The sequence below is a fragment of the Lonchura striata genome, chromosome 29 (assembly GCF_050655825.1).
Source record: "Lonchura striata isolate lonStrDom1 chromosome 29, ASM5065582v1, whole genome shotgun sequence".
In the NCBI taxonomy this organism is placed as follows: domain Eukaryota; kingdom Metazoa; phylum Chordata; class Aves; order Passeriformes; family Estrildidae; genus Lonchura; species Lonchura striata.
Window position 1 is genome coordinate 1,371,740 of NC_140731.1, and position 27,742 is coordinate 1,399,481.

Below are 27,742 nucleotides of genomic sequence, written 5' to 3' on the forward strand. Positions count from 1 at the left end.
AGCCCCCCGAGCCCCCCCGATATCCCCAGAGCCCCCCGAGCCCCCCCAGAAACCCCTGAGCCCCCCGACACCTCCAGAGCCCCCCCGACACCCCCAGGGCCCCCCCGACACCCCCAGGGCCCCCCCGAGCCCCCCCGAGCCCCCCGAGCCCCCCGAGCCCCCCCCGAGCCCCCAGAGCCCCCCCGAGCCCCCAGAGCCCCCCCAGGCCCTGCAGCCGCTGATTCGGGGGGGGTCCCTCTGTTTAACCCCCAAAATGTGTTTGGGGGTCCCTCCCCCCCGGATTTGGACCCTTGGGCCCCCCCCCGGGCCGAGACCCCCCCCCGGGCACCACCGGGGACACCTTGAGGGTCTCCAAGCCCAAATTTGGGCTCCTCCAGCCCCTCGTGGGGGGTCCCCCCCTCATTTTTGGGGGGGGTTTCAAAGAAACTCGGGGGTCCTCAAAGTGATTTTGGGTTCCTTGGACAGATTTTGGGGGTCTCAAACGCATTTTGGGGGTTCTCAAACCGATTTGGGGATCCTCGACCTGATTTTAGGGCTCTCAAACTCATTTTGGGGGTGCTCAAACTAATTTTGGGAGTCTTCAAATAAACTCGGGGGTGCTCGAAGTGATTTTGGGGGTCCTCGAATTGATTTTGGCGCTCTCAAACTCATTTTGGGGCTGCTCAAACCAATTTTAGGGCCCCTAAAATCACTTTCGGGGTGCCCGAACCGCTCGTTTCGGGCTCCTCGAGTCGAATTTGGGGTTCAAAAAAACCCAAAAAAAAAACCCCCAAAAAATTAAAAAAAACCCCAAATCTTCTCTTTTCTCCCCCAAATCTTCTCTTTTCTCTGCCGAAACTTTGGGTTGCGGGGGGGGGGGGGGCGGGGTTTTGGGGTGGGGGTGGTCCCGGGGGGGTCCGTGGGCGCGCGCGAGACAAAAGCGGGAGGAGAGGGGGGGTTGGGGGGTTGGGGGGGGTTGGGGGGGTTTGGGGGGGGCTCGGGGGGGGTCGGGGGGTTTCGGGGGGGCTCGGGGGGTGTTGGGGGGATTTGGGGGGGTTCTGGGGAATTCGGGGGGCTCGGGAGGGTCGGGGGCGCTCGCTGGGAACGATTCGGGCTCGTGATCGACGGGACCGAAATAAACCCGGGCCGGGAGCGGGGAGGGGGCGGCCGAGCCCCCCGGGAGCGCGGCCGGGGGCGGGGGGGCCGCTCCGCCCCTCCCCCGCCTGGGGGGGGAGGGTTGATTGTCATTTTTGGGGTTTTTTTTGGTCGCTTTGCTTTGTTTTAGGGGTTTTTTTTGGGGTTTTTTTGCGTTTATCGCGATTTTTGGAGGACGCGTTCTGGGCGCCCCCCAAGGCCGGGTTTTGGGGGGGGTCGGGGTCGCGGGGGGGTCCCGGGGCGCTGCCGGTGCCGGTGCCGGTGCCGGTGCCGGTGCCGGTGCCGGTGCCGGTGCCGGTGCCGGTGACTCAGCCCGGAGCCGCCGCCGTGCACGGAATGGAAACGGCCGCGGCCGCCGCCGCCCCGGGCGGATCCCCCAAAAACGCCGCACGGGAGGGAAATGAAACCGCGAGGAGATGGGGGAAAATTAAAAATAAAATTAAAAACCCCGGCGGGGCGTGGGGGGGCTCAGGATGTGCCTGGAAACGGCCCCGGCGCTGAGACGGAGGAGGGAAACTGAGGCACACTCCGGACACTCCGGACACCCCCGGACAGCCTCGGACATGACCGGACACTCTGAATATCCCCGGACACCCCCGGACACCCCCGGACACCCCCGGACATCACTGGATATCACCGGACATCACCGGACACCCCCGGACACTCCGGACACCCCCAGACACCCCGGACCCCCTCCCCAGAGCCCCCGGGACGTCCCGGGGTGGTCCCGGGGTGATCCCGGGGTGGTCCCGGGGTGGTCCCGGGGTGGGCGGCGCCTGCGGACTCCAAAAATTCCCGAGAGGTGAATTTGGGGTGAAAAGAGGATTTTAGTGGCAGCGGCGACAGCGGGGGGACAGCTGGGGACATTTGGGGACATTTGGGGACATTTGGGGAGGGACACGGGGGTCCTGGGGGGCCAGGTTTGGGATTTGGGGGTCCTGGGGAGGACAGGGGTGGGGATTTGGGGTCGGGGGTCCTGAGGGGGTCGGGTTGGGGGATTTGGGGAGGGGATTTGGGGTTCCGGGGGGGGGGATGGGTTAAGGAGTTTGGGGTGGGACACGGGGGTCCCGCGGGGGTCTCGGGGTGGAACACGGGGGTCCCGGTGCGGATCGGGGGGGTCTGAGGGCTGCGGTCTGTGCGGGGGGGTCCCGGTGTGGATCGGGGGGTTCGGGGGTCCTGGCCGGGGCTCGGGGGTCCCGCTCAGTGCGGGGGGGTCCCGGTGTGGATCGGGGGGTTCGGGGGTCCCGCTCGGTGCGGGGGGGTCCCGGTGCGGCTCGGGGGGTTCGGGGGTCCCGGCCGGGGCTCGGGGGTCCCGCTCGGTGCGGGGGGGTCCCGGCCGGGGCTCCGGGGGTCCCGCTCGGTGCGGGGGGGTCCCGGTGCGGATCGGGGGGTTCGGGGGTCCCGGCCGGAGCTCAGGGGTCCCGCTCGGTGCGGGGGGGTCCCGGTGTGGATCGGGGGGTTCGGGGGTCCCGGCCGGGGCTCGGGGGTCCCGCTCAGCGCGGGGGTCCCGGCCGGGGCTCCCGGCAGAGCTGGCGGAAGGCGTTGCGCAGCAGCACGTAGGGGAAGCAGCTCTCCAGCATGTCCAGCGTCAGGAAGGACGACTCGGCCACGATCTTTATTTTGGGGGGAGGGGGGCACCCATCAGCACCCCCCTTCCGACCCCCGACCCCTCCCCCGCTCCTGCCGACCCCCCCCCTTCCTCCTCCCGACCCCTCGCGGCTCTCCCGGCCCGGCTCAGGTTGAAATATTTGAAATATTTGCAATAAATATTTGAAATATTTAAATATTTGCATTTCAATTGCTCCGAGCCGGCCCGGCCCGGGATGACAATCCCGGGGGGGGGGGTCTGGAGGATGCTCGGGGACATCCCTGAGCCCACCCGCGGGGACAGCGGGACACAGCCGGGGGACATCGGGAATGGTCCTGGGGACATTTGGAATGGTCCTGGGGACATGGGGAACGGCCCAGGGCCACCCCAGAGCCCCCCCAGGTGCCCTCCAGGTGCCCCCAGAGCCCCCCCAGGTGTCCCCGGGTGTCCCCAGGTGTCCCTCCACATGCCCCGAGGTGTCCCAGGTGCTGCCCAGGTGCCCCCCTTGTGCCAAGGTGCCCCCCAGGTGTCCCAGGTGTCCTCCAGGTGCCCCCCAATTGTCCCAGGTGCCCCCCCAGGTGTCCCAGGTGTCCTCCAGGTGTCCCAGGTGCCCCCCAGGTGTCCCCCAATTGTCCCAGGTGCCCCCCCAGAGCCCCCCAGGTGTCCTCCAGGTGTCCCCCAGGTGCCCCCCAGGTGTCCCAGGTGTCCTCCAGGTGTCCCCCAATTGTCCCAGGTGCCCCCCCAGAGCCCCCCAGGTGTCCCAGGTGTCCTCCAGGTGTCCCCCAATTGTCCCAGGTGCTCCCCCAGAGCCCCCCAGGTGTCCCAGGTGTCCTCCAGGTGTCCCCCAATTGTCCCAGATGCCCCCCCAGAGCCCCCCAGGTGCCCCCCAGTGCCCGGTGCCCACCAGGTGCAGCAGCAGCACGACCGAGTCCTGGTTCCGTGCCCGCGCCTTGTCCGGCTCCTGGGCCAGCTGCAGGAGGCTGCTGGAGGCCAGCTGGGGACATGGGGACATGGGGACATGGGGACAGGGACAGGAGGTGACAGAGGGGACAGGGACAGGGACATGGGGACATGGGGACAGGGGGACATGGGGACATGGGGACAGGGACAGGGACAGGAGGTGACAGGGGACAGGGACAGGGACATGGGGACATGGGGACAGGGGGATATTGGGGATATGGGGACAGGGACATGGGGACAGGGACAGGAGGTGACAGAGGGGACAGGGACATGGGGATATTGGGGATATGGGGACAGTGGGGACATGGGGACATGGGGACAGTGGGACATGGGGACATGGGGACATGGGGACAGGGACAGGGACAGGAGGTGACAGGGGACAGGGACAGGGACATGGGGACATGGGGACAGGGGGATATTGGGGATATGGGGACAGGGACATGGGGACAGGGACAGGAGGTGACAGAGGGGACAGGGACATGGGGACATGGGGACATGGGGATATTGGGGATATGGGGACAGGGACATGGGGACAGGGACAGGAGGTGACAGGGGACAGGGACAGCCCGGCTCACCAGCAGGACAGGGACAGGAGGGGACAGGGACAGGGACAGGGGACAGGGACAGCCCAGCTCACCAGCAGGACAGGGGACAGGGACAGGGGACAGGAGGTGACAGGGGACAGGGACAGCCCGGCTCACCAGCAGGACAGGGGACAAGAGGGGACAGGGACAGGGACAGGAGGTGACAGGGGACAGGGACAGCCCGGCTCACCAGCAGGAACTCCTTCAGGTGCGTCTCGATGTTCTTGCCGTGCACGGTGAAGAGCGCGGCCGAGAGCTGCACGATGGCCTTGGCCAGGCAGTGCACGTTGTTCTGGTGGCCTGGGGACACGCGGGGACACGCGGGGACACGCGGGGACGGCAGTGAGTAAAGGTGGCACTGGGGGGACTGGGGGTTCGGGAAGGCCGGGGACACAGGGGAGGGTTGGGGACACAGGAGGGGGTTGGGGACAGCCCAGAGTCTCCGCTGTGCCACCTGCCTCGGTGACAGACCCGGTGTCCCCATGTGCCACCAAACCCTCTGCTGTGACAATGGGACGGTGAGAACGGCCAGCATGGGGACGTGGGGACACGGTGACACAGGGACACAGGGACAGGGAACACAATGACACAGTGACACAGTGACAGTGACACAGCCCTCACCGTCCAGCTCGGGGCTGTAGAGGGGACACAGTGACACAGTCACAGTGACAGTGACGGTGACAGTGACACAGCCCTCACCGTCCAGCTCGGGGCTGTAGAGGGGACACAGTGACACAGTGACAGTGACAGTGACAGTGACAGTGACAGTGACAGTGACGGTGACACAGCCCTCACCGTCCAGCTCAGGGCTGTAGAGGGGACACAGTGACAGTGACAGTGACAGTGACAGTGACAGTGACAGTGACAGTGACAGTGACAGTGACAGTGACGGTGACAGTGACGGTGACACAGCCCTCACCGTCCAGCTCAGGGCTGTAGAGGGGACACAGTCACACAGTGACAGTGACAGTGGTGGTGACAGTGGTGGTGACAGTGACGGTGACACAGCCCTCACCGTCCAGCTCAAGGCTGTAGAGGGGACACAGTGACAGTGACAGTGACAGTGACAGTGACGGTGACACAGCCCTCACCGTCCAGCTCAGGGCTGTAGAGGGGACACAGTGACACAGTGACAGTGACAGTGACGGTGATGGTGACGGTGACACAGCCCTCACCGTCCAGCTCAGGGCTGTAGAGGGGACACAGTGACACAGTGACAGTGACAGTGACAGTGACAGTGACAGTGACGGTGACGGTGACACAGCCCTCACCGTCCAGCTCAGGGCTGTAGAGGGGACACAGTGACACAGTGACAGTGACAGTGACGGTGACAGTGACAGTGACAGTGACGGTGATGGTGACAGTGACACAGCCCTCACCGTCCAGCTCAGGGCTGTAGAAGGGACACAGTGACACAGTGACAGTGACAGTGACGGTGACAGTGACAGTGACACAGCCCTCACCGTCCAGCTCAGGGCTGTAGAGGGGACACAGTGACACAGTGACAGTGACAGTGACGGTGACAGTGACAGTGACACAGCCCTCACCGTCCAGCTCAGGGCTGTAGAGGGGACACAGTGACAGTGACAGTGACAGTGACAGTGACAGTGACAGTGACGGTGACAGTGATGGTGACACAGCCCACACCGTCCAGCTCGGGGCTTTAGAGGGGACACAGTGACACAGTGACACAGTGACAGTGACAGTGACGGTGACAGTGACGGTGACACAGCCCTCACCGTCCAGCTCGGGGCTGTAGAGCGACGCGGGGTCCGCGGCCAGCAGCGGCAGGGACACGGCCACGAACACCAGCAGCAGGCAGGACACCTTGTACTCCTCCTCGGGGGACGAGCCCTCTGCAGGGACAGGGGACAGCCAGTGACAGCGCCACCCGGGTGACAGTGCCACCCCGCCGTGTCCCCAGAGCCACCCCCACCTGTCCTGCCGCTGGCCAGGGCGGCCACCAGCGCCGGGTCCACCTCGCACGGGACCCCCGCGGCCGAGGCCAGCTCGAAGATGCTCAGGGTGACCTGGGGACACACGCGGGGACAGGGGACATGCGGTGTCACGCGGTGCCACGCGGCGCCACCCCCACGGCCGTGTCCCTGTCCCCACCTGGATGTCGGTGTCGGGGGTCACCAGCTCCGCCAGGCACTCGATGGGGCCCGTCAGGAAGGGGCAGTGCTGGGAGAACACCTGGGGGGCCGGGGGGTCACGGGGGGCCGGGGGCCCCAAATGGGGCCCGGGGCCCCCAAATGGGGGTCACGGGAGTCTGGGGTCCCCAAATGAGGGGGGTCCTGTGTCCCCAAATGGGGGGATTGAGGGTCCCAGGGAGGTCCCAGGTCTGGGGGTGTCCCGGGTGCAGAGTGCCCTGGGGGGTCCCAGGGGGTCCCAGGGTCCGGGGGTGTCCTGGGGGGTCTCGGGGGGACCCAGGGTCCAGGGGTGTGCTGGGGGGGTCTCGAGGGGTCCCAGGGTCCGGGGGTGCCCCGATCTGGGGTCCCAGGGTCTGGGGGGTCCTGGAGGGTCTCAGGGGGTCCCAGGGTCCGGGGGTGCCCCGATCGGGGGTCCCAAGGTCCGGGAGTTTCCTGGGGGGGTCCCAGGGGGTGCCAGGGTCCGGGCGTGTCCTGGGGGGTCTCGGGGGTGCCAGGGTCCGGGGGTGCCCCGTTCGGGGGTCCCACCTCCCGGAGGCCCTGCTGGGCCATGGCGCGGAAGCTCAGGATCTCCCCGATGATGGTCATGCGCTTCAGCACGTTCTCAGCCGCTGCGGGGACACGCGAGGGGCAGCGGGGTGACACGTGTGACACCCCCGAGTGGGGGTGGGTGACACCCCTGGGTGACACCCCTGGGTGACACTCACAGCTCAGGCGGGGCAGCAGCGCCGGCCTCTGCTCGGCCCTGCAGCAGCGCAGCTGCACCAGCGTGTCCATGTTCTCAGCCACCAGCTTCTGCGGGGACACGGGGACACGGGGACACTGGGGACACTGGAGGACACAGCTGGACCTGGCATCTCCAACCCTCCCACTGAGCCCAGGGGATGTGCAGGGATGGGCTGGGGTGGCACCAGGGTGGCCCTGCCTGCCCTGTCATGGTGCCAGCAGCCCCATCCCCTGTCCCAGCCCCTGTCCCTGTCCCTGTCCCTGTCCTGTCTCTGTTCCTGTCCCCTCTCCCCTGTCCCTGTCCCTGTCCCCATCCCTGTCCCTGTCCCTGTCCCTGTCCTGTCTCTGTTCCTGTCCCCTCTCCCCTGTCCCTGTCCCTGTCCCCATCCCTGTCCCTGTCCCTGTCCCCGTCCTGTCTCTGTTCCTGTCCCCTCTCCCCTGTCTCTGTCCCTGTCCCTGTCCCCTCTCCCCTGTCCCTGTCCCTGTCCCCATCCCTGTCCCTGTCCCTGTCCTGTCTCTGTTCCTGTCCCCTCTCCCCTGTCCCTGTCCCTGTCCCTGTCCCTGTCCCTGTCCCTGTCCCCTCTCCCCTGTCCCTGTCCCCTCTCCCCTGTCTCTGTCCCTGTCCCCATCCCTGTCCCTGTCCCTGTCCCTGTCCCTGTCCCCTCTCCCCTGTCCCTGTCCCTGTCCCTGTCCCTGTCCCTGTCCCCGTCCCTGTCCCCGTCCCTATCCCCGTCCCTGTCCCCGTCCCTGTCCCTGTCCCTGTCCCTGTCCCTGTCCCTGTCCCTGTCCCCGTCCCTGTCCCAGCCCCGCGGTACCTTCAGCTCAGTGACCTGGGACCCCACGTGCCACATCAGGTTCTCGCTCAGGAACCGCATCCCGTAGGGCCCGATCAGCTCGGCCAGCGCCCGCAGCTCTGCCGTGGGAGGGACAGGTGGGGACAGGTGGGGACAGGGTGGGGACAGGTGGGGACAGCCCCCCCGAGCCCCCCAACCCCACCTGAGACGTCGGAGAACTCGGCGGCGCTGAACGGGGGCTGCTCCTCGCGGGGCACGGTGGTGAAGGCCTGCAGGGCTGGGGACAGCAGCACGGCGCCGGTGCTGGCCTGGCGCAGCAGGGCCTCCAGGTACCTGGGGACACGGCACTGGCACCCGCGGCATGGCACCCGTGGCAGTGCCACCCATGGCAGTGCCACCCATGGCACTGTTACCCATGGCAGTGCCACCCATGGCACTGTCACCCATGGCAGTGTCACCTATGGCACTGGCACTGTCACCCATGGCAGTGTCACCCTCGGCATTGCCACCATGACCCCACAGCAGCGTCACCCTGCTGCCACCACCACCCCCATCCCCGTGTCCCTGCTGCCACCACCCCGTCCCTGTGTCCCCACTCCCTGTGGGTGACCGTGACCACCCCGTCCCGACACTGACCACCCTGTCCCCATGTCCCCCAGCTATGGGTGACACTGACCACCCTGTCCCCGTGACCCCCAGTGGTGTCACTGACCACCCATCCCCATGTCCCCCCATGGTGACCCTCACCGCCCGTCCCCGTGTCCCCCCCATGGTGTCACTGACCATACCATCCCCATGTCCCCCCATGGGTGACCCTCACCACCCGTCCCCGTGTCCCCCCGTGGTGACCCTCACCGCCCGTCCCCGTGTCCCCCCCATGGTGTCACTGACCATACCATCCCCATGTCTCCCCTGTGGTGACCCTCACCGCCCGTCCCCGTGTCCCCCCGTGGTGTCACTGACCACCCGTCCCTGTGTCCCCCCGTGGTGACCCTCACCGCCCGTCCCCGTGTCCCCCCGTGGTGTCACTGACCATACCATCCCCATGTCTCCCCCGTGGTGACCCTCACCGCCCGTCCCCGTGTCCCCCCCATGGGTGACCCTCACCGCCCGTCCCCGTGTCCCCCCGTGGTGGCACTGACCAGTCGGTGTAGATGGCAGCCAGCGTGGGCTGCCCGCCGGCGTCGCGGGGCTGGCTCTGCTGCAGCAGCACGGCGCGCAGCAGCCGCCCCGTGTCCAGGGCCACCAGCTGGCCCAGCCGCTGCACCTGCCCCATGTAGGCCACCAGCCCGGCCAGCACCTCCGAGGGCCGGGCCACCTCCTGCGTGGCCTGGCTGTAGCCAGCCATGGCCACAATGGCCCTGCGGGGACACAGGGGGTGAGGGACATGGCGTTGTCCCCTCAGTCCCGTGTGTCCCCCACATGTCCCCTGGTCCCCGTGTTTCCCCCCGGCCCCGTGTGTCCTCTGCGTGTCCCCGGCGTGTCCCCACCTGGTCAGGCGTGTCTCCAGGTGGCTGCTCAGGTACTCGGCCGGTGTCACCGTGTGCCCAAACACGGTGAAGTTGGGGACGTGGTTGAAGCTCAGGGCCAGCTCGGACAGGGTCAGGTGCAGCTTGTCCATGCTGGGGGACAATCGTGGTGTGACCCCAGGGGGACAATCATAGTGTGACCCCGGGGGGACAATCTGTGTCCCATGGGGACAATCACACCATGTCTCCACTCCACACCCAAGCTCTGGTAGCTCCAGGTGAGCTCCTGAAGCCACCAAAAGCCACCAAGCCCAAAAAGGTCCCAAAGCCCCCAAAGGCCACCAAGCCCCCAGAGGCTCTGCAGACCACCAAAGTCCCCAGACCCGTGACCCTGGGGACAATCCCTGCCCTGGGTGACGCTCACTTGGTGGTCAGGGTCCGGTCCCGCCGCTGGCTCTCTGTGCCCGGCTTGTCCCTTTGGGGGTCCCCCTTGCGGGGCGGCTGCTTCGGGGTTTTCTTGACGCGGGCTCTGCTGATGGTGGCCGCGCAGTGCTTGGGCAGGAGCTGCGGGGTGGGGACAGGGCCATGGGGACATGGGGCATGGGGACATGGGGACAGGGCCGTGGGGACATGGGGACATGGGGACATGGGGACATGGGGACACCCCAAATGGGGCCACCATGACCACAGGCCACCGTCCCCAAGGCTGGGACAAGGGATGCCCCAGCAGGTTTGGCCCCCATGGAGGAACTTCCCCATCCCGAGGGTTTGGTGGGGACAGGAGGACGAGGGGACAGAAAGGCCACGGAGACCCCAGTGGCCACAGAGACCCCAGAGGTCCTGGAGACCCCAGAGGCCACCAAGACCCCAAAGATCCTGAAACCCCCAAAGGTCCTGAAACCCCCAAAGTTCACCAAGACCCCAAAGATCCTGGAGACCCCAAAGGCCACCAAGACCCCAAAGGTCCTGAAGGCCCCAGGGATCACCAATCCCTCCAAAAGTCCCAGATCCTCCCGACTCTCCCAAGCCCCCCAAAGGTCCCAGACCCCCCAGACCCTCCAGACCCCGAGGCCCCCAGACCTGCTGGCTCAGGTTGTGCTGCTCGGCGCAGGCGTCCAGGACACAGGCGCTGCCCACCCGTGCCAGCTCCTCCAGGAACTTGTGGCAGAGCCCCAGCGCCGCCGCCTCCAGCTGGGGGTACTGGGGGGGGACACCGGGACCCCTCAGAGCCGGGACGGGGCCGGGGGACCCCCCGGACCCCCCCGGGCATCACCCACCTCCTCGGGGCACATGGGGTGTGGGCAGCGCGAGAAGTGGGCGCAGAGCAGCGGGAAGGCGATGGCGAAGCGCAGCATGGACGGCTCGTCCAGCGCCGCCGAGAACATCCGCTCCAGGGAGCGCGCGTGGAAACTGCGCCGGGCCGGGGTGGGAAAGGGGTTAAAAATGGGATACGGGGTGGGAATGGGCTATGGGGTGGGGAAATGGGATCTGGGATGGGAAAAGGGCAGCAAAATGGGATCTGGGGTGGAAAAGGGTGGGGAAATGGGATCTGGGGTGGAAGGGGCAGAAAATGGGATCTGGGGTGGGAAAAGGTGGGAATATGGGATCTGGGGTGGAAGGGGCAGAAAATGGGATCTGGGGTGGGAAAAGGTGGGAATATGGGATCTGGGGTGGAAGGGGCAGAAATGGGATCTGGGGTGGGAAAAGGTGGGAATATGGGATCTGGGGTGGAAGGAGCAGGCCCGGCCGGGCTCACCAGAGCTGGGACAGGTCCGAGGTCTCCTCCAGCAGCTCCTCGGGCTGGTCCAGCAGGCGCGTGTGGAACACCACCAGGCCCATGGCCCGCGCCACGTCCCCGTGAGACACCAGCGGCAGCGGCGCCTTGGCCACGCTGGTGTAGGCCTGGGACAGGGGGACAGGGGGACATGGGGACAGGGGGACAGGGATGGGGACATGGGGACAGGGACACGGGGACAGGGATGGGGACACAGGGACAGGGACGGGGATGGGGACACGGGGACATGGGCACAGGGACAGGGATGGGACAGGGATGGGGACAGGGATGGGGACATGGGAACAGGGACAGGGACAGGGATACGGGGACATGGGCACAGGGACAGGGATGGGACAGGGACAGGGACATGGGACAGGGACAGGGACACGGGGACATGGGCACAGGGACAGGGATGGGACAGGGACAGGGACATGGGACAGGGACAGGGACACGGGGACATGGGCACAGGGACAGGGATGGGACAGGGATGGGGACAGGGACAGGGACAGGGACAGGGACAGGGACAGTGCCACCACCTGGAGCCGGAGCCAGTCCAGGCGCAGCGCGGTGAAGTCAAACTGCTCCTGGTCATCGACTGTGGGGACACGGGGACAGCGCTGGGGGTGGCAGTGCCACCGCAGGGGACCCCCCTGGAGCCACCACCCTTGGGGGTGCCCGGGATTGTCCCAGAGCTCCCGGGACAGCGGGGCACGGTGAGGGGACATTCGGGCTGGGAGGGGACAATGCGGGCAGGGAGGGGATAATCCCATCTGGGAGGTGACAATTCGAGCTGAGGGGGGACAATTCAAGTTGGGAGGTGACAACCCGGGCCGGGAGGGGACAATTCCAGCCGGGAGGTGACAGCCCGAGCTGGGAGGGGACAGCCCCGCACCTTCCTTGGCCGAGAGCGCCGAGAGGGAGCTGACGAAGGACGAGAGGATCACGGACTCCTCCTCGGGACACACCGGGAGGTTCTGCGGGGACACGGCGGCCTCAGGGCACGGCGCCGGCCCGGAGGGGGCTCGGGGGACGGGGCCAGCCCCGGTGCCGTACCTGCACGACGTCGCTGAGCACCAGGGCGTCGAAGCGGGCCAGGAAGTGCCGGTGGTAGCGGCGCAGGAGCCGCCGGTGCCGCCGCAGCAGCGCCCGCAGCCGCTCCAGCAGGAACAGCAGCTCCGCGATGCGGCTGAGCGGGGCGGTCAGACCCCCGGGCCGGCAGGGACCCCCGGCACCCCCAAACTGCCGAGCGCATCTAGGGCTCCCCCCGGGCACCCCCAAACTGCTGAGCGCATCTAGGGCTCCTCCCGGGCACCCCCAAACTGCTGAGAGCATCTAGGGGTCCCCCCGGGCACCCCCAAACTGCTGAGCGCATCTAGGGCTCCCCCCGGGCACCCCCAAACTGCTGAGCGCATCTAGGGGTCCCCCGGGCACCCCCAAACTGCTGAGCCCATTCCAGGGACTCCCGGGGCACCCCCAAAAAACCACCAAACCCCCCCAAACTCGAGGGGTCCCCACTCCTGTCCCCCCCGTCTCCTCTGTCCCTCCCGTCCCCTCTGTCCCCTCTGTCCCTCCCGTCCCCTCTGTCCCCAATGTCCCCTCTGTCCCCTCCTGTCCTCTGTGTCCCCCCGTCCCCTCTGTCCCCCCTGTCCCCCCTGTCCCCCCTGTCCCCAGTGTCCTCAATGTCCCCAATGTCCCCATTGTTCCCCAGTGTCCCCAATGTCCCCCCTGTCCCCAATGTCCCCAATGTCTCCAACCCCCCAATGTCCCCAATGTCGCCAGTGTCCTCAATGTCCCCAATGTCCCCAATGTTCCCCAGTGTCCCCAATGTCCCCAATGTCCCCCCTGTCCCCAATGTCCCCAATGTCTCCAACCCCCCAATGTCCCCAATGTCCCCAGTGTCCTCAATGTCCCCAATGTCTCCCCTGTCCCCAATGTCCCCAATGTCTCCAACCCCCCAATGTCCCCAATGTCGCCAGTGTCCCCAATGTCCCCAATGTCCCCCCTGTCCCCCCTGTCCCCCCTGTCCCCAGTGTCCCCCCAATGTCCCCCCTGTCCCCAATGTCCCCAATGTCCCCCCTGTCCCCAATGTCCCCAATGTCCCCAGTGTCCCCAATATCCCCCCTGTCCCCAATGTCCCCCCTGTCCCCAATGTCCCCCCTGTCCCCAGTGTCCCCAATGTTCCCCAGTGTCCCCAATATCCCCACTGTCCCCATTGTCCCCCAATGTCCCCAGTGTCCCCAGTGTCCCCTCTGTCCCCTCTGTCCCCACCTGTCGCTGAAGTCCTCGGGGCTCTTGCTCTTGGTCACATGCTCGGCATGTCGCGACAGCCAGCTCAGCTCATCGCGACACAGCGACAGCGCCACGAACACCAGCAGGGCCTGGGGGGGACGGACAGGGGGTCGGGACCGCCCACATCGCCCCAAATTCCCCTCCAAAATCCCCCAAATCTCTCAAATTCCCCCCAGATCTCTCAACCCCCCCCCCAAAACCGCCAAAATCTCCAAAATCTCCCCAAGATCTCTCAAATTCCCCTAAAAATCCCCCAAAATCTCCCAAAAACCCCACAAAATCTCTCGAATCCCCTCCAAACTCCCCGAAATCTCCAAATCTCCCAAAGCCCTCCCAAAATCTCCCCAAATCCCCCAAAATTCCCTCTAAACTCCCCGCAATATTCCAAAATCCCCCCAAAATCTCCCCAAACCTCTCCAAAATCTCTCCAAAATCTCTCCAAAATCTCTCCAAAATCTCCCCAAATCTCTCCAAAATCTCCCCAAATCCCCCCCCGAATCTCTCAAATGCCCCTCAAAATCCCCCCCAAATCTCCTCAAACCCCCTCAAAATTTCCCAAATCCCCCCCAAACTCCCCCAAATCCCCCCGGAGCCCACCTTGGGTCCCAGCAGCCCGGGCTGATCCTCCAGCAGCGCCGCGAGCTCCCGCACGGCCCCGCGCAGGAACGAGCGCTGGCCCCGGTGCAGCGCCGGGCTGGGGGGCACGGCGGGTTTGGGGGGACCCTTGGGGTCCCTGAGGGTCTCGGGGGGTCCCCGGGGGTCCCTGAGGGTCTCGGGGGTCGCGGGGTCTCGGGGGGAGCCGAGGGGGACAGGGGGAGGGGGCAGAACCCCCCGCAGGACCCCGGGGTGGCCCCATGGGGATGGGGGAGGGTTGAGGGGATTTGGGGGGCTCAGGATGGGGGCAGGGGGGGATAAGGGGGGGGGTCACAGCCAGGGTCACCCCGGGGACCCCCCCGGGCACCCCAGAACCCGCGCGAACCCCCGGGCATCCCCAGGGGACAGCGAGTGTGGCAAAGGGGGCGGTGAGGGAGAAACTGAGGCAGAGACCCCCCCCCCGGTTTTGGGGAGCTCTGGGACCTCGCAGCTCCCCCAAACCCCCGGGATCCCCCGAACCCCCGGGACCCCCAAAATCCCCTGCAGACCTGTGAGCCGCCGCGTGCTCCCGGCACTCCTTGACGTCGGCCACGCGTTTCCCGAACCTGGCGAGGGGCACCGGGCACCTGGCACGGCCCTGGGGGACCCCCGGGCCCCCCGAGACCCCCGAGACCCCCGAGACCCCCGAGACCCCCGGGCCCCCCGAGACCCCCGAGACCCCCGGGGCCCCCGAGACCCCCCGAGACCCCCGAGACCCCTGGGCACCCCGAGACCCCCGAGACCCCCGGGCCCCCCGAGACCCCCGAGACCCCCGAGACCCCCGGGCCCCCCGAGACCCCCGAGACCCCCGGGGCCCCCGAGACCCCCGAGACCCCCGAGACCCCCGGGCACCCCGAGACCCCCGAGACCCCCGAGCCCCCCGGGCACCCCGAGACCCCCGGGCACCCCGAGACCCCCGAGACCCCCGAGACCCCCGGGGCCCCCGAGACCTCCGAGACCCCCGAGCCCCCCGGGCACCCCGAGACCCCCGAGACCCCCGGGCACCCCCAAAGTGCCCCGAACACCCCCAGCCCCACCCTGGCACTGTCTCCCCCGGTGTCCCCACTGTCCCCCTGGCAGTGCCACCCCCATTCCCCCATTGTCCCCCCCGTGCCCCCACTATCCCCCCGTGTCCCCCCGGGCAGTGCCACCCCCACTGTCCCCCCGGTGTCCCCCGTGTCCCCCCGTGTCCCCGTGTCCCCCCGTGTCCCCTATGTCCCCCCGTGTCCCCCCGTGTCCCCCCGTGTCCCCGCTGTCCCCCCGTGTCCCCCGTGTCCCCCCGTGTCCCCGTGTTCCCGTGTCCCCCCGTGTCCCCCCGTGTCCCCGTGTCCCCCCGTGTCCCCCGTGTCCCCGCTGTCCCCCGTGTCCCCCGTGTCCCCCGTGTCCCCCCGTGTCCCCCCGTGTCCCCCCGTGTCCCCCGTGTCCCTGTGTCCCCCCGTGTTCCCCCGTGTCCCCCGTGTCCCCCGTGTCCCCCGTGTCCCCGCTGTCCCCCGTGTCCCCCCGTGTCCCCGTGTCCCCCGTGTCCCCCGTGTCCCCGTGCCCCGCTCACCCCCTGAGCCCCCCCAGCAGCTCCTCGGTGACCTTGTGCACGGCGATGGCCTCGTCGCGCAGCAGGGTGACCACGAGGGACCCGCGCAGCGCCTGGCGCCACAGCTCCTGGCACGGGGGGGCGGCCAGCGCCCCCGGGCACACCAGGAACCCCACTGGGGGCACGCACCCCTCAGGGACCCCAAACGGGCACGGGGACCCGGAACGGGCACGGGGACCCCAAATAGGCACGGGGACCCGGAATGGGCACGGGGACCCGGACCGGGCACGGGGACCCGGAATGGGCACGGGGACCCGGAACGGGCACGGGGACCCGGAATGGGCACGGGGACCCGGAATGGGCACGGGGACCCGGAATGGGCACGGGGACCCGGAATGGGCACCCACCCTCAGGGACCCGGAACGGGCACGGGGACCCCAAAACGGGCATCCACCCCTCAGGGACCCGGAATGGGCACGGGGACCCCAAATGGGCACGGGGATCCAAAATGGGCACGGGGACCCGGAACGGGCACAGGGACCCCAAACGGGCACCCACCCTCAGGGACCCCAAAAGGGCACCAGGAACCCCAGAACGTGCACCCACCCATCGGGGACCCCAAAGTGGACACCCAAGGACCCCAAAACGGGCACCATGGGTTTGGGACAGTGCCCAGGGTGTGGGGACACTGCCCAGGGGGTTTGGGGACATTGCTCAGGGGGTTTGGGGACATTGCCCAGGGTGTGGGGACACTGCTCAACGGGTTTGGGGACACTGCCTGGGATTGGGGACATTGCCCAGGGGGTTTGGGGACACTGCTCGGGGGGTTTGGGGACATTGCCCAGGGTGTGGGGACACTGCTCAACGGGTTTGGGGACACTGCCTGGGATTGGGGACATTGCCCAGGGGGTTTGGGGACCCTGCCCAGGGTTTGGGGACACCCGGGCGGTGGCAGCACTCACAGATGATCCAGCGCTCCATCACCTCCAGGGACAGGTACTCACAGGCCATCTGGGGACAGCAGTGCCACCACACCACTGTCCCATGTCCCCATCCCTGTGTCCCCGTGTCACCATCCCCAGGCTGCTGGCACACCCCGGTGCCCGTGGCATGTGTCCCCATGTCCCCATGTCCCTGTCCCCGTGTCCCCGTCCCCGTGTCACTCACAGTGTCACTCGTGGCCGGGCTCAGCCTGTCTCCCGTGGGTCCCAGCCCTGTCCCTGTGTCCCCGTCCCCGTGTCACTCACGCTGTCACTCGTGGCCGGGCTCAGCCTGTCCCCAGCGGGTCCCAGCCCTGTCCCCATGTCCCCGTGTCACTCATGCTGTCACTCGTGGCCAGGCTCAGCGTGTCCCCAGCAGGTCCCAGCCCTGTCCCCATGTCCCCATGTCCCCGTGTCACTCACGCTGTCACTCGTGGCCAGGCTCAGCCTGTCCCCCGTGGGTCCCAGCCCTGTCCCCATGTCCCCATGTCCCTGTCTCCATGTCCCCGTCCCCGTGTCACTCACACTGTCACTCGTGGCCGGGCTCAGCAGGTCACCCGTGGGTCCCAGCCCTGTCCCCATGTCCCCATGTCCCTGTCCCCATGTCCCCATGTCCCCGTATCACTCACACTGTCACTTGTGGCCAGGCTCAGCCTGTCCCCCGTGGGTCCCAGCCCTGTCCCCATGTCCCCATGTCCCTGTCCCCATGTCCCCATCCCCGTGTCACTCACGCTGTCACTCGTGGCCGGGCTCAGCAGGTCACCCGTGGGTCCTAGCAGGCTCAGCAGCTGCTCCTGCCGCCACAGCTCCGCGTCCCGGCAGCGCCGCGCGAACGGGGCCCGCAGGGACAGCAGCGCGCTGCTCACGGCCTGGGGACAGCCAGCGCTGGGGACACCGGCCCGGCCGCCGCGCTGGCCCCGCCGCCCAGCGGGACCCCCGACCCACCTTGGTGTGGGGCCCGAACTCCTCGGGCAGCTTCTTCAGGGGCTGCTCGTACTCCAGCACCATCTGCGCCAGGCGGGCGAAGCCGGGCTCGCTGCGGGGACACGGCGGGGACACGGCGGGGACATGCTGGGGACACGCTGGGGACACGCTGGGGACACGCTGGGGCCGACCCTGGCACTGGGGGACACGCTGGGGACACGCTGGGGACATGCTGGGGACAGCCCTGGCACTGGGGGACACGCTGGGGACATGCTGGGGACAGCCCTGGCACTGGGGACACGCTGGGGCCGACCCTGGCACTGGGGACACGCTGGGGACACGCTGGGGCCACACTGGCACTGGGGACACACTGGGGCCGACCCTGGCACTGAGGACACACTGGGGACACACTGGGGCCAGCCCTGGCACTGGGGACACGCTGGGGACACACTGGGGCCAGCCCTGGCACTGGGGACACGCTGGGGACATGCTGGGGACACGCTGGGGACAGCGCTGGCACTGGGGACACGCTGGGGCCAACCCCGGCACTGGGGACACGCTGGGGCCACACTGGCACTGGGGACATGCTGGGGCCAACCCTGGCACTGAGGACACACTGGGGACACACTGGGGACAGCCCTGGCACTGGGGACACGCTGGGGACAGCCCTGGCACTGGTGACAGCCCCAGGGCCAGTTGTGGTGTTGGGGACACACTAGGGACCGCCCTGGGGACACCAGGGGACACCGGGGGACACCGGGGACACCGGGGACACCGGGCACAGTGGGCACAGCGTGGCACCTGGCGCCGTGGCTCATCTCGTGCGCGCAGTGGTAGAGCCCCAGCAGCAGCCGCCGCTCCTCGGCGCGGGCCAGCAGCAGCACCAGGGACACGTAGGTGACAACCAGGTCCAGGTAGGCCTTGGTGAGCTCGTGGTTGATGTGCTGGCGGGAGGGGACAGCGTGAGGCCGCGGGGACAGCGGGGACAGCGGGGACAGAGGGGACAGAGGGGACAGTGGGGACAGTGTGGACAGAGGGGACAGTGGGGACAGTGGGGACAGAGGGGACAGAGGGGACAGTGGGGACAGAGGGGACAGTGGGGACAGTGGGGACAGTGGGGACAGAGGGGACAGTGGGGACAGTGGGGACAGTGGGGACAGAGGGGACAGCGGGGACAGCGGGGACAGAGGGGACAGAGGGGACAGCGGGGACAGCGGGGACAGAGGGGACAGAGGGGACACAGGGACAGAGGGGACAGAGGGGACAGAGGGGACACGGGGACAGAGGGGACGTGGGGACAGGGGGTGGCACTCACGATGTCAAAGAAGCACTGGCTGGCGTCGATGGTGTTGAGCAGCTCGTACACGTGGTCCTGGGGACAGCGCCGCGTGTCACCGCCGTGTCACACCGTGTCACACCATGTCACACCGTGTCACTGGCTCTGAGGGACCCTGCCTGTCCCCTGTGTCCCCCATGTCCCCTGTGTCCCCTGTGTTCACTGTGTCCTCTATGTCCCCTGTCCCCCTGTCCCCCTGTCCCCCCCGTGTCCCGGTGTCCCGTTGTCCCCAGTGTCCCCCCTGTGTCCCAATGTCCCCCCGGTGTCCCCCTTGTTCCCCTGTCCCCTATGTCCCCCCCGTGTCCCGGTGTCCCCCCGGTGTCCCGGTGTCCCCCCGTGTCCTGGTGTCCCCCCGGTGTCCCGGTGTCCCCCCGTGTCCCGGTGTCCCCCCGGTGTCCCCCCCGTTTCCCGGTGTCCCGTCGCGGTCACCCGGAACTCCAGCACGTCCAGGAAGGTTTGGTAGAACGGTGCCAGCACGCGCACGATGTCCCCTCTGTCCCTGTGCACCGGGCCCAGCTGCTGCTGCGGGGACACGGGACAGCGGGGTGGCACCAGAGGACAGCGGGGTGGCACTGGGGACAGAGGGTGGCACCGGGGACAGTGGGGAGGGGTGCGAGGAGGGGACACCCAGGGTGAGGTGACAATGGGGACACCCAGAGTAGGGTGGCACATCCCCACAGGGGGTGGGGACACAGGGGTGGGGACAGTGGGGACACGGGGACAGCAGGGAGATGGGGACACGGGGACAGAGGGACACAGGGACACAGAGACATGGGGACATGGGGACATGGGGACAGCAGGGAGAAGGGGACACGGGGATACGGGGACACGGGGACACGGGGACACGGGAATATGGGGACAGAGGGACACGGGGACACGGGGACACGGGAATATGGGGACAGAGGGACACGGGGACACGGGGACACGGGGACACGGGGACAGAGTGACACAGGGACAGCAGGGAGATGGGGACCCGGGGACAGAGGGACACGGGGACAGAGGGACACGGGGACAGAGGGACACAGGGACAGCAGGGAGATGGGGACATGGGGACACGGGGACACGGGGACACAGGGACACAGGGACAGTGGCTCACGGTGCAGCTCCGCACGTCCAGGTGCGGGAATTTCTTCTGGATGAACTTGGCCGAGGCCTCCATGGCCTTGTCCCCGAGGAAGGGTGGCCGCGTACGGGGGTCCGAGAATGTCTGGGGGACCCCCGCATCAGAACCCTCGAAATGACCCCGAAAACCCCTCTGAGGGCTGGGACACCCCCAAAAAAACCCCAAAACTGAGACCCCCCCTAACCTTAGATCCCCTCCAAACCCTTCCCAAAACCCCACCCACCCCAAACCTCCCAGGGCTGGGACCCCCAAATTCCCACTTAAGGCTGGGACCCCCAACCCCCCCCCCAAAACTGAGCCCTCCCCCTCCTCAGATCCCCCCAAAATTCTCCTTCAAGGCTGGGACCCCCCAAACCCCCCCTGTCCAAGCCCCTCCCTGATCAGGGCCCCCCTAAACCTCCCCTAAAACCCTTCCTGGGCTGTGCCCCCTCCCCAAATCCCCCAAACCCCCCCGTCCCTCTCTCCCCCGATGCCCTCGGCTGCTCCCCGTGGGCCGGGCGGTGTTGGGGACCCCCGGGTGTCCCCCAGGAGCGTCCCCCGACCTTTTTGAGGTTGTAGACCCGCACCAGGACCCCCCGGCCCCGCTCGTTGAGCAGCGTCAGCTTCTCGGCCAGTTTGTCCCCGTACACCGAGGGCAGGGACATGGCGGTGGCACTCGCTGGCGGCACTGGGCGGTGGCACCCCCAGAGTCCCCGAAAGGCCCCAAACCCCAACTTCCCCTTCCTGGGCCGGGCCCGGCGGCGCCGGGGCCACCGGGGCCACGTGACGGAGCTGCCAGCACCCCGTGACACCGCGGGGACAGGGGGACCCAAAGGGGGCACAGAGTTAAACCGGGGCCTGGGTCCTAAACCGGGGTCTGGGTCCTAAACTGGGGTCTGGGTACTAAACTGGGGTCATGGTCCTTAACTGGGGTCTGGGCGCTAAATTGGGGTCATGGTCCTAAACTGGGGTCTGGGTACTAAACTGGGGTCTGGGCCCTAAATTGGGGTCTGGGTCCTAAACTGGGGTCTGGGTCCTAAACTGGGGTCTGGGTACTAAATGGGGTCTAATCCCGAAATTGGGGTCACGGTCCTAAACCAGGGTCATGGCCCTAAACCACGGTCTGGGCCCTAAATTGGGGTCATGGTCCTAAACCGGGGTCACGGTCCTAAATTAGGGTTTGGGCCCTAAATTGGGTCCGGGCCCTAAATCGGGGTCATGGTCCTTAATTGGGGTCTGGGCCCTAAATTGGGGTCACGGTCCTAAACCGGGGTCTGGGTACTAAACCAGGGTCTGGGCCTGAAATTGGGGTCTGGACCCTAAATTGGGGTCACGGTCCTAAACCGGGGTCTGGGTACTAAACCAGGGTCTGGGCCTGAAATTGGGGTCTGGACCCTAAATTGGAGTCTGGGTCCTAAACCGGGGTCACAGCCCTAAATTAGGGTTTGGGCCCTAAATTGGGGTCTGGACCCTAAATTGGGTCTGGGCCCTAAATTGGGGTCTGAGTCCTAAATTGGGGTCTGGGCTCTAAATTGGGGTCATGGTCCTAAACCGGGGTCATGGCCCTAAATTGGGGTCTGGGCGCTAAATTGGGGTCATGGTCCTAAACCGGGGTCACGGCCCTAAATTAGGATATGGGCCCTAAATTGGGGTCTGGGCCCTAAATTGGGGTCTGGGCCCTAAATTGGGGTCACATCCCTAAACCGGGGTCACATTGCTAAACCAGGGTCTGGGCCCTAAACCGGGGTCTGGGCCCTAAACCGGGGTCACAGCCCTATATGGAACCAATTCGGGTCCGTGGAACCCAAATTCACTCGTATTTGTCCCCCTTTAGGGTCCCATTTACCTCCAAACTGGTCTCATTTATCCCCACTCAGGGCACCCCAATCTGGGCCCTTTTACCCTAATCTTGTCCAATTTTACCCCAATCTGGACACTTTTACCCCAATCTGGGCCCATTTACCCCAATCTTGTCCAATTTCACCCCAATCTTGTCAATTTTACTCCAATCTGGGCCCATTTCCCCCAATCTTGTCCAATTTTACCCCAATCTGGACACTTCTACCCCAATCTGGGCCCTTTTACCCCAATTTTGTTCAATTTTACCCCAATCTGGGCTTATTTACCCCAATCTGGGCCCATTTTGCCCCAGTTTGGGCCTAGATGGCCTAAACCAGGCCCATAAAACCCCAATTTGGGTCTTTTTGACCCTAATCTGGGCCCATTTACCCCAAATTCTCCCCTGTTGCCATCGATGCTGTAATTTTTAACTCATAAAATGTTTTCAGTTAACCAAAACAACCCTTTCCATCCCCAAATCCAAGGACACTGTAAGAGCCTCAACCCCAAAAACTGTAAACAACAGCGAAGCAGGAGGATGGAGCTTCATAACCCAAAAGCCGTAATTAGACAATCAACCCCAATATGCAAATGAACCAAAACTTAGAAAAGTGTGAAAACACAAAAATAAAAATTTTTTTTTAGGCCATTTTGTGACCAGCTCGGGTTGAGCCCCGGCCAGGCTCTTGTACTTTAAGGCCTTTTAATCTGGAGTTTTCAATGAGTTTTTCATTTAACTTAGGGATAAAACTTTTAATTTTTAATCAATTCGGGATTTATCTTTTAGCTCGGGCAGGGCGTTGCCATGGCGACGGCGCGCGGCGCCCCCCGGCGGCTCGGCGGACGCGAGCGGCGCCCGTTGCCATGGGAACGGCGACGCTGCCGTAAAGCAGAACCGGCACCGGCGCGACCGGACCGGGACAGCACCGGGACCTCTGGGACCGGACTGCGACAGTGGGACGGGACTGGGACCGAACCGGCACCGCTGGGACCGGAGCGGGGCAGAACCGGCACCGCCGGGACCGGACCGGCACCGGACCGGCACCGCCGGGACCGGACCGGGCCAGAACCGGGACCGGTGGGACCGGACCGGGACCGGACCGGCACCGCCGGGACCGGACCGGGCCAGAACCGGGACCGGTGGGACCGGGCCGGCACCGCTGGGACCGGACCGGGCCAGAACCGGGACTGCTGGGACCGAACCGACACCGAACCGACACCGAACCGGCACCGAACCGGGACCGCTGGGACCAGACTACGACCGGTGAGACCGAACCGGGACTGAACCGTGCCCGGCGGGACATAACCGGTACCGAACCGTGCCCGCCGGTACCGGCTATGGAGCCCGACGCGCTCGTGCAGTGCCCGTACGACCGGAACCACCAGGTGCGCGTGTCCCGGCTGCCGTATCACCTGGTGCGCTGCCAGCAGGTGCGCGGGACACCGGGACCGGGGCGACACGGGGGGACACCGGGAACGGGGTGGACACCGGGAATGGGAGGGAACGCCGGGAACGGGGGGACACCGGGAATGGAAGGGGACACCGGGAACGGGGGGACACCGGGGGGACACCGGGAACGGGGGGGGACAGCAGGAGCTGTGAGGGGTCCCTCGGTTTTGGGGTCCAGGACCTGCCAGGGGAGACCATAAGGGTCTGGGGTCTGTGGGAATTGGGGTCTGCGGGAATTGGGGTCTGGGGTCTGCGGGGGTCTGGGGTGTGCGGGAATTGGGGTCTGCGGGAATTGGGGTCTGGGGTCTGCGGGAATTGGGGTCTGGGGTCTGCGGGGGTCTGGGGTGTGCGGGAATTGGGGTCTGGGGTCTGCGGGAATTGGGGTCTGCGGGAATTGGGGTCTGGGGTCTGCGGGAATTGGGGTCTGGGGACTGTGGGAATTGGGGTCTGGGGTCTGCGGGGGTCTGGGGTCTGCAGGAATTGGGGTCTGTGGGAATTGGGGTGGGGGGCTCCGGGGGTCTGGGGTCTGCAGGAATTGGGGTCTGCGGGAATTGGGGTCTGGGATCTGTGGAAATTGGGGTCTGGGGTCTGTGGGAATTGGGTTCTGCGGGAATTGGGGTCTGGGGTCTGCGGGAATTGGGGTCTGCGGGAATTGGGGTCTGGGGTCTGCGGGGGTCTGGGGTGTGCGGGAATTGGGGTCTGGGGTCTGCGGGAATTGGGGTCTGCGGGAATTGGGGTCTGTGGGAATTGGGATCTGTGGGAATTGGGTCTGGGGTCTGTGGGAATTGGGTTCTGCGGGAATTGGGTCTGGGGTCTGTGGGAATTGGGGTCTGTGGGAATTGGGGTCTGCGGGAATTGGGTCTGGGGGCTCCGGGCTCGGCCCCGGTGTCCCTGACCCCCGTCCGGGTGGCAGAACAACCCGCAGGTGTCGCGCGCCTTGGCCACCTGTCCCTTCAACGCGCGGCACCGCGTCCCGCGCGGGCACCTGCGCAGCCACGTCAGCTGCTGCCCCGACAAGCTGCCCCTCGAGCTGCCCCCAGGTACGCCAGCTGTGCCCCCAGGTGTGCCCAGGTACGGCCAGGTGTGCCCAGGTACTGCCAGGTGTCAGCTGCTGCCCCGACAAGCTGCCCCTCGAGCTGCCCCCGGGTACGCCAGCTGTGCCAGGTGTGCCCCCAGGTATGGCCAGGTACTGCCAGGTGTGCCCAGGTACGGCCAGGTGTGCCCAGGTACTGCCAGGTACTGCCAGGTGTCAGCTGCTGCCCCGACAAGCTGCCCCTCGAGCTGCCCCCAGGTACGCCAGCTGTGCCCCCAGGTGTGCCCAGGTACGGCCAGGTGTGCCCAGGTACTGCCAGGTGTGCCCAGGTACTGCCAGGTGTCAGCTGCTGCCCCGACAAGCTGCCCCTCGAGCTGCCCCCGGGTACGCCAGCTGTGCCAGGTGTGCCCCCAGGTATGGCCAGGTACTGCCAGGTGTGCCCAGGTATGGCCAGGTGTGCCCAGGTACTGCCAGGTACTGCCAGGTGTCAGCTGCTGCCCCGACAAGCTGCCCCTGGAGCTGCCCCCAGGTACGCCAGCTGTGCCAGGTGTGCCCCCAGGTATGGCCAGGTACTGCCAGGTGTGCCCAGGTACTGCCAGGTGTCACCTGCTGCCCCGACAAGCTGCTCCTCGAGCTGCCCCCGGGTATGCCAGCTGTGCCAGGTGTGCCAGGTGTGCCCCCAGGTACGGCCAGGTACTGCCAGGTGTCAGCTGTTGCCCCTCGAGCTGCCCCCAGGTATGCCAGCTGTGCCAGGTGTGCCAGGTGTGCCCCCAGGTACGGCCAGGTACTGCCAGGTGTCAGCTGTTGCCCCTCGAGCTGCCCCCAGGTGTGCCAGCTGTGCCAGGTGTGCCCCCAGGTGTGCCCAGGTACTGCCAGGTGTCAGCTGCTGCCCCGACAAGCTGCCCCTGGAGCTGCCCCCAGGTGTGCCCAGGTGTCCCCAGCTGTCCCCAGCTGTCCCCAGCTGTATCCGCAGTTGTGTCCCCATCCGTCCCCAGGTGTCCCCAGCTGTCCCCAGCTGTATCCGCAGTTGTGTCCCCATCCGTCCCCAGGTGTCCCCAGCTGTCCCCAGGTGTCCCCAGCTGTCCCCAGGTGTCCCCTGACCTGTCCCGTGTCCCCGCAGACCCCGAGGACACGGCCGGGCCAGCCTGGGCCCCCGCCCAGGCCTGGCAGCCCCCCCCGTGCCGGGAGGACTGGGACGCAGGTGAGGTCCCGCGGTGTCCCCACCCTGTCCCCGTGTCCCCGCCGTGTCCCCTTTGTGTCCGCACCGTGTCCCCATCCTGTCCCCGCCGTGTCCCCGTGCAGAGCTGGGCGAGCTGGAGCAGGAGCCGCCCCCGTTCGTCCTGCGCGTCACCAAGGGGGACCTGCCCGTCCCCTGCGGCAGGTAGGGAGGGGACAGCGACAGGGGTGCCACCCGCAGGGCCACTCGGGCGTGTGAGTGTCCCCAAGTGCCACCCTGGGGTGTGGGAGTGTGCCCTGGTGTGTGTGTGACTGTCCCCAGGTGCCACCCTCAGCCGTGTCTGTGTCCCCAGGTGCCACACTGGGGTGTGGGAGTGTGCCCTGGTGTCACAGCTGTGTCTGTGTGTCTGTCCCCAAGTGCCACCCTCAGCCGTGTGCATGCCCCCAGGTGCCACCAGAACCCCAGGTGTGTGTGTGACTGTCCCCAAGCGCCACCCTCAGCCGTGTCTGTGTCCCCAAGTGCCACCCTGGGGTGTGGGAGTGTGCCCTGGTGTGTGTGTGACTGTCCCCAAGCGCCACCCTCAGCCGTGTCTGTGTCCCCAAGTGCCACACTGGGGTGTGGGAGTGTGCCCTGGTGTCACAGCTGTGTCTGTGTGTCCCCAAGTGCCACCCTCAGCCGTGTGCGTGCCCCCAGGTGCCACCAGAACCCCAGGTGTGTGTGTGACTGTCCCCAAGTGCCACCCTCAGCCGTGTGCGTGCCCCCAGGTGCCACCAGAACCCCAGGTGTGTGTGTGACTGTCCCCAAGTGCCACCCTGAGCCGTGTCTGTGTCCCCAAGTGCCACACTCGGGTGTGGGAGTGTGCCCTGGTGTCACAGCTGTGTCTGTGTGTCCCCAAGTGCCACCCTCAGCCGTGTGCGTGCCCCCAGGTGCCACCAGAACCCCAGGTGTGTGTGTGACTGTCCCCAAGTGCCACCCTCAGCCGTGTGCGTGCCCCCAGGTGCCACCAGAACCCCAGGTGTGTGTGTGACTGTCCCCAAGTGCCACCCTGAGCCGTGTCTGTGTCCCCAAGTGCCACACTCGGGTGTGGGAGTGTGCCCTGGTGTCACAGCTGTGTCTGTGTGTCCCCAAGTGCCACACTGGGGTGTGGGACTGTCCCCAGGTGTGTGTGTGACTGTCCCCAGGTGCCACCCTCAGCCGTGTCTGTGTCCCCAAGTGCCACCCTGAGCCGTGTCTGTGTCCCCAAGTGCCACCCTCAGCTGTCCCCCCCCAGGACAGCTGAAGTGACCCCCTCGCCCCCTCTGTCCCCCAGCCCCGACCCCGCCACCCCCCCGGAGGGGCTGTCCCCGAGGAAGCCGCGGCCGGCGACAGCGGGAGCGCGCCTGGGGACAGCGGGAGCGCGCCTGGGGACAACCAGAGCCCGCGTGGGGACAGCCGGAGCTCGCGTGGGGACAGCCGGAGCTCGCGTGGGGACAGCGGGAGCCTGGCCGGAGGTGGCGGGGGGGACCCGGGGGGTCCCGGGGGCCCGGGGGGGGCTCGGAGCCGGAGGGGCCGCCCCGGCTTTTAAATTTTTGCGGAAATAAAAATGGCCCCGAGGCCTGGCGGTGTCCCCGCAGCGCTGGTGGCCGTGTCCCCGCAGCCCCGGGGCTGGGGACAGTGCCACCCCCATGTGGAGGGACCGCACTTCGGGCGGGTTGTGTCACCTCCTCGGCGTCCCTGTCCCCCCCGTGTCCCTGTCCCCCCCCCGTGTCCCTGTCCCCATCCGTGTCCTTGTACCCCCCCGTGTCCCTGTCCCCCCCGTGTCCCTGTCCCCATCCGTGTCCCTGTCCCCACCCGTGTCCCTGTCCCCCCAATATCCCTGTCTCCCCCTGTGTCCCTGTCCCCATCCCTGTCCCCCCCGTGTCCCTGTCCCCCCCCCGTGTCCCTGTCCCCCCCCGTGTCCCTGTCCCCATCCGTGTCCTTGTCCCCCACCCCGTCCCTGTCCCCCCCCGTGTCCCTGTCCCCCCCGTGTCCTTGTCCCCCCCGTGTCCCTGTCCCCACCCGTGTCCCTGTCCCCCCCGTGTCCCTGTCCCCACCCGTGTCCCTGTCCCCCCCGTGTCCCTGTCCCCCCCGTGTCCCTGTCCCCCCCGTGTCCTTATCCCTGTCCCCCCCGTGTCCTTGTCCCCCCCGTGTCCCTGTCCCCCCCGTGTCCTTATCCCTGTCCCACCCGTGTCCCTGTCCCCACCCGTGTCCCTGTCCCCACCCGTGTCCCTGTCCCACCCGTGTCCCTGTCCCC

General features: G+C 67.0%; 2 protein-coding genes across 6 annotated transcripts; one reads left to right on the forward strand and one right to left on the reverse strand.

The window, feature by feature from the left end:
• Positions 1-1,941: 1,941 nt before the first annotated feature.
• NCKAP1L (NCK associated protein 1 like) lies at positions 1,942-20,720 on the reverse strand. Of its 3 annotated transcripts, none has more exons than XM_077788581.2 (31): positions 20,535-20,720; positions 19,966-20,076; positions 19,299-19,391; positions 18,849-18,905; positions 18,335-18,477; positions 17,555-17,645; positions 17,341-17,478; positions 16,592-16,640; positions 15,651-15,804; positions 14,611-14,667; positions 14,066-14,162; positions 13,448-13,557; positions 12,233-12,365; positions 12,072-12,153; positions 11,716-11,774; positions 11,162-11,307; positions 10,683-10,815; positions 10,486-10,605; positions 9,830-9,969; positions 9,427-9,558; positions 9,079-9,297; positions 8,139-8,269; positions 7,958-8,055; positions 7,124-7,211; positions 6,945-7,027; positions 6,382-6,462; positions 6,203-6,296; positions 6,006-6,122; positions 4,457-4,566; positions 3,627-3,716; positions 1,942-2,747 (listed from the first exon to the last, which is right to left on the reverse strand). In XM_077788581.2, the coding sequence occupies exons 1-31, from the start codon at positions 20,634-20,636 to the stop codon at positions 2,628-2,630; spliced, it is 3,378 nt and encodes a 1,125-aa protein (XP_077644707.1). In that variant the 5' UTR covers positions 20,637-20,720; the 3' UTR covers positions 1,942-2,627. The 3 variants fall into 3 exon arrangements, with proteins under 3 accessions (XP_077644707.1, XP_085418892.1, XP_085418893.1); XM_085562766.1 differs by having other exon boundaries at positions 19,299-19,388; positions 20,535-20,716; XM_085562767.1 differs by lacking the exons at positions 17,555-17,645; positions 18,335-18,477; positions 18,849-18,905; ... (1 more) ...; positions 19,966-20,076; positions 20,535-20,720 and adding an exon at positions 16,877-16,997 and having other exon boundaries at positions 17,341-17,428.
• Positions 20,721-21,683: 963 nt separating this feature from the next.
• GTSF1 (gametocyte specific factor 1) lies at positions 21,684-27,169 on the forward strand. 3 transcript variants are annotated; one of them, XM_085562833.1, is made up of 5 exons: positions 21,690-23,241; positions 24,174-24,300; positions 25,414-25,494; positions 25,596-25,674; positions 26,780-27,167. In XM_085562833.1, exons 1-5 carry the CDS (start codon positions 23,149-23,151, stop codon positions 27,048-27,050), a joined length of 651 nt encoding a protein of 216 aa, XP_085418959.1. In that variant the 5' UTR covers positions 21,690-23,148; the 3' UTR covers positions 27,051-27,167. The 3 variants fall into 3 exon arrangements, with proteins under 3 accessions (XP_085418957.1, XP_085418958.1, XP_085418959.1); XM_085562831.1 differs by having other exon boundaries at positions 21,684-23,241; positions 24,174-24,551; positions 25,414-25,674; positions 26,780-27,169; XM_085562832.1 differs by lacking the exon at positions 26,780-27,167 and having other exon boundaries at positions 21,686-23,241; positions 24,174-24,551; positions 25,596-26,708.
• Positions 27,170-27,742: the final 573 nt, after the last annotated feature.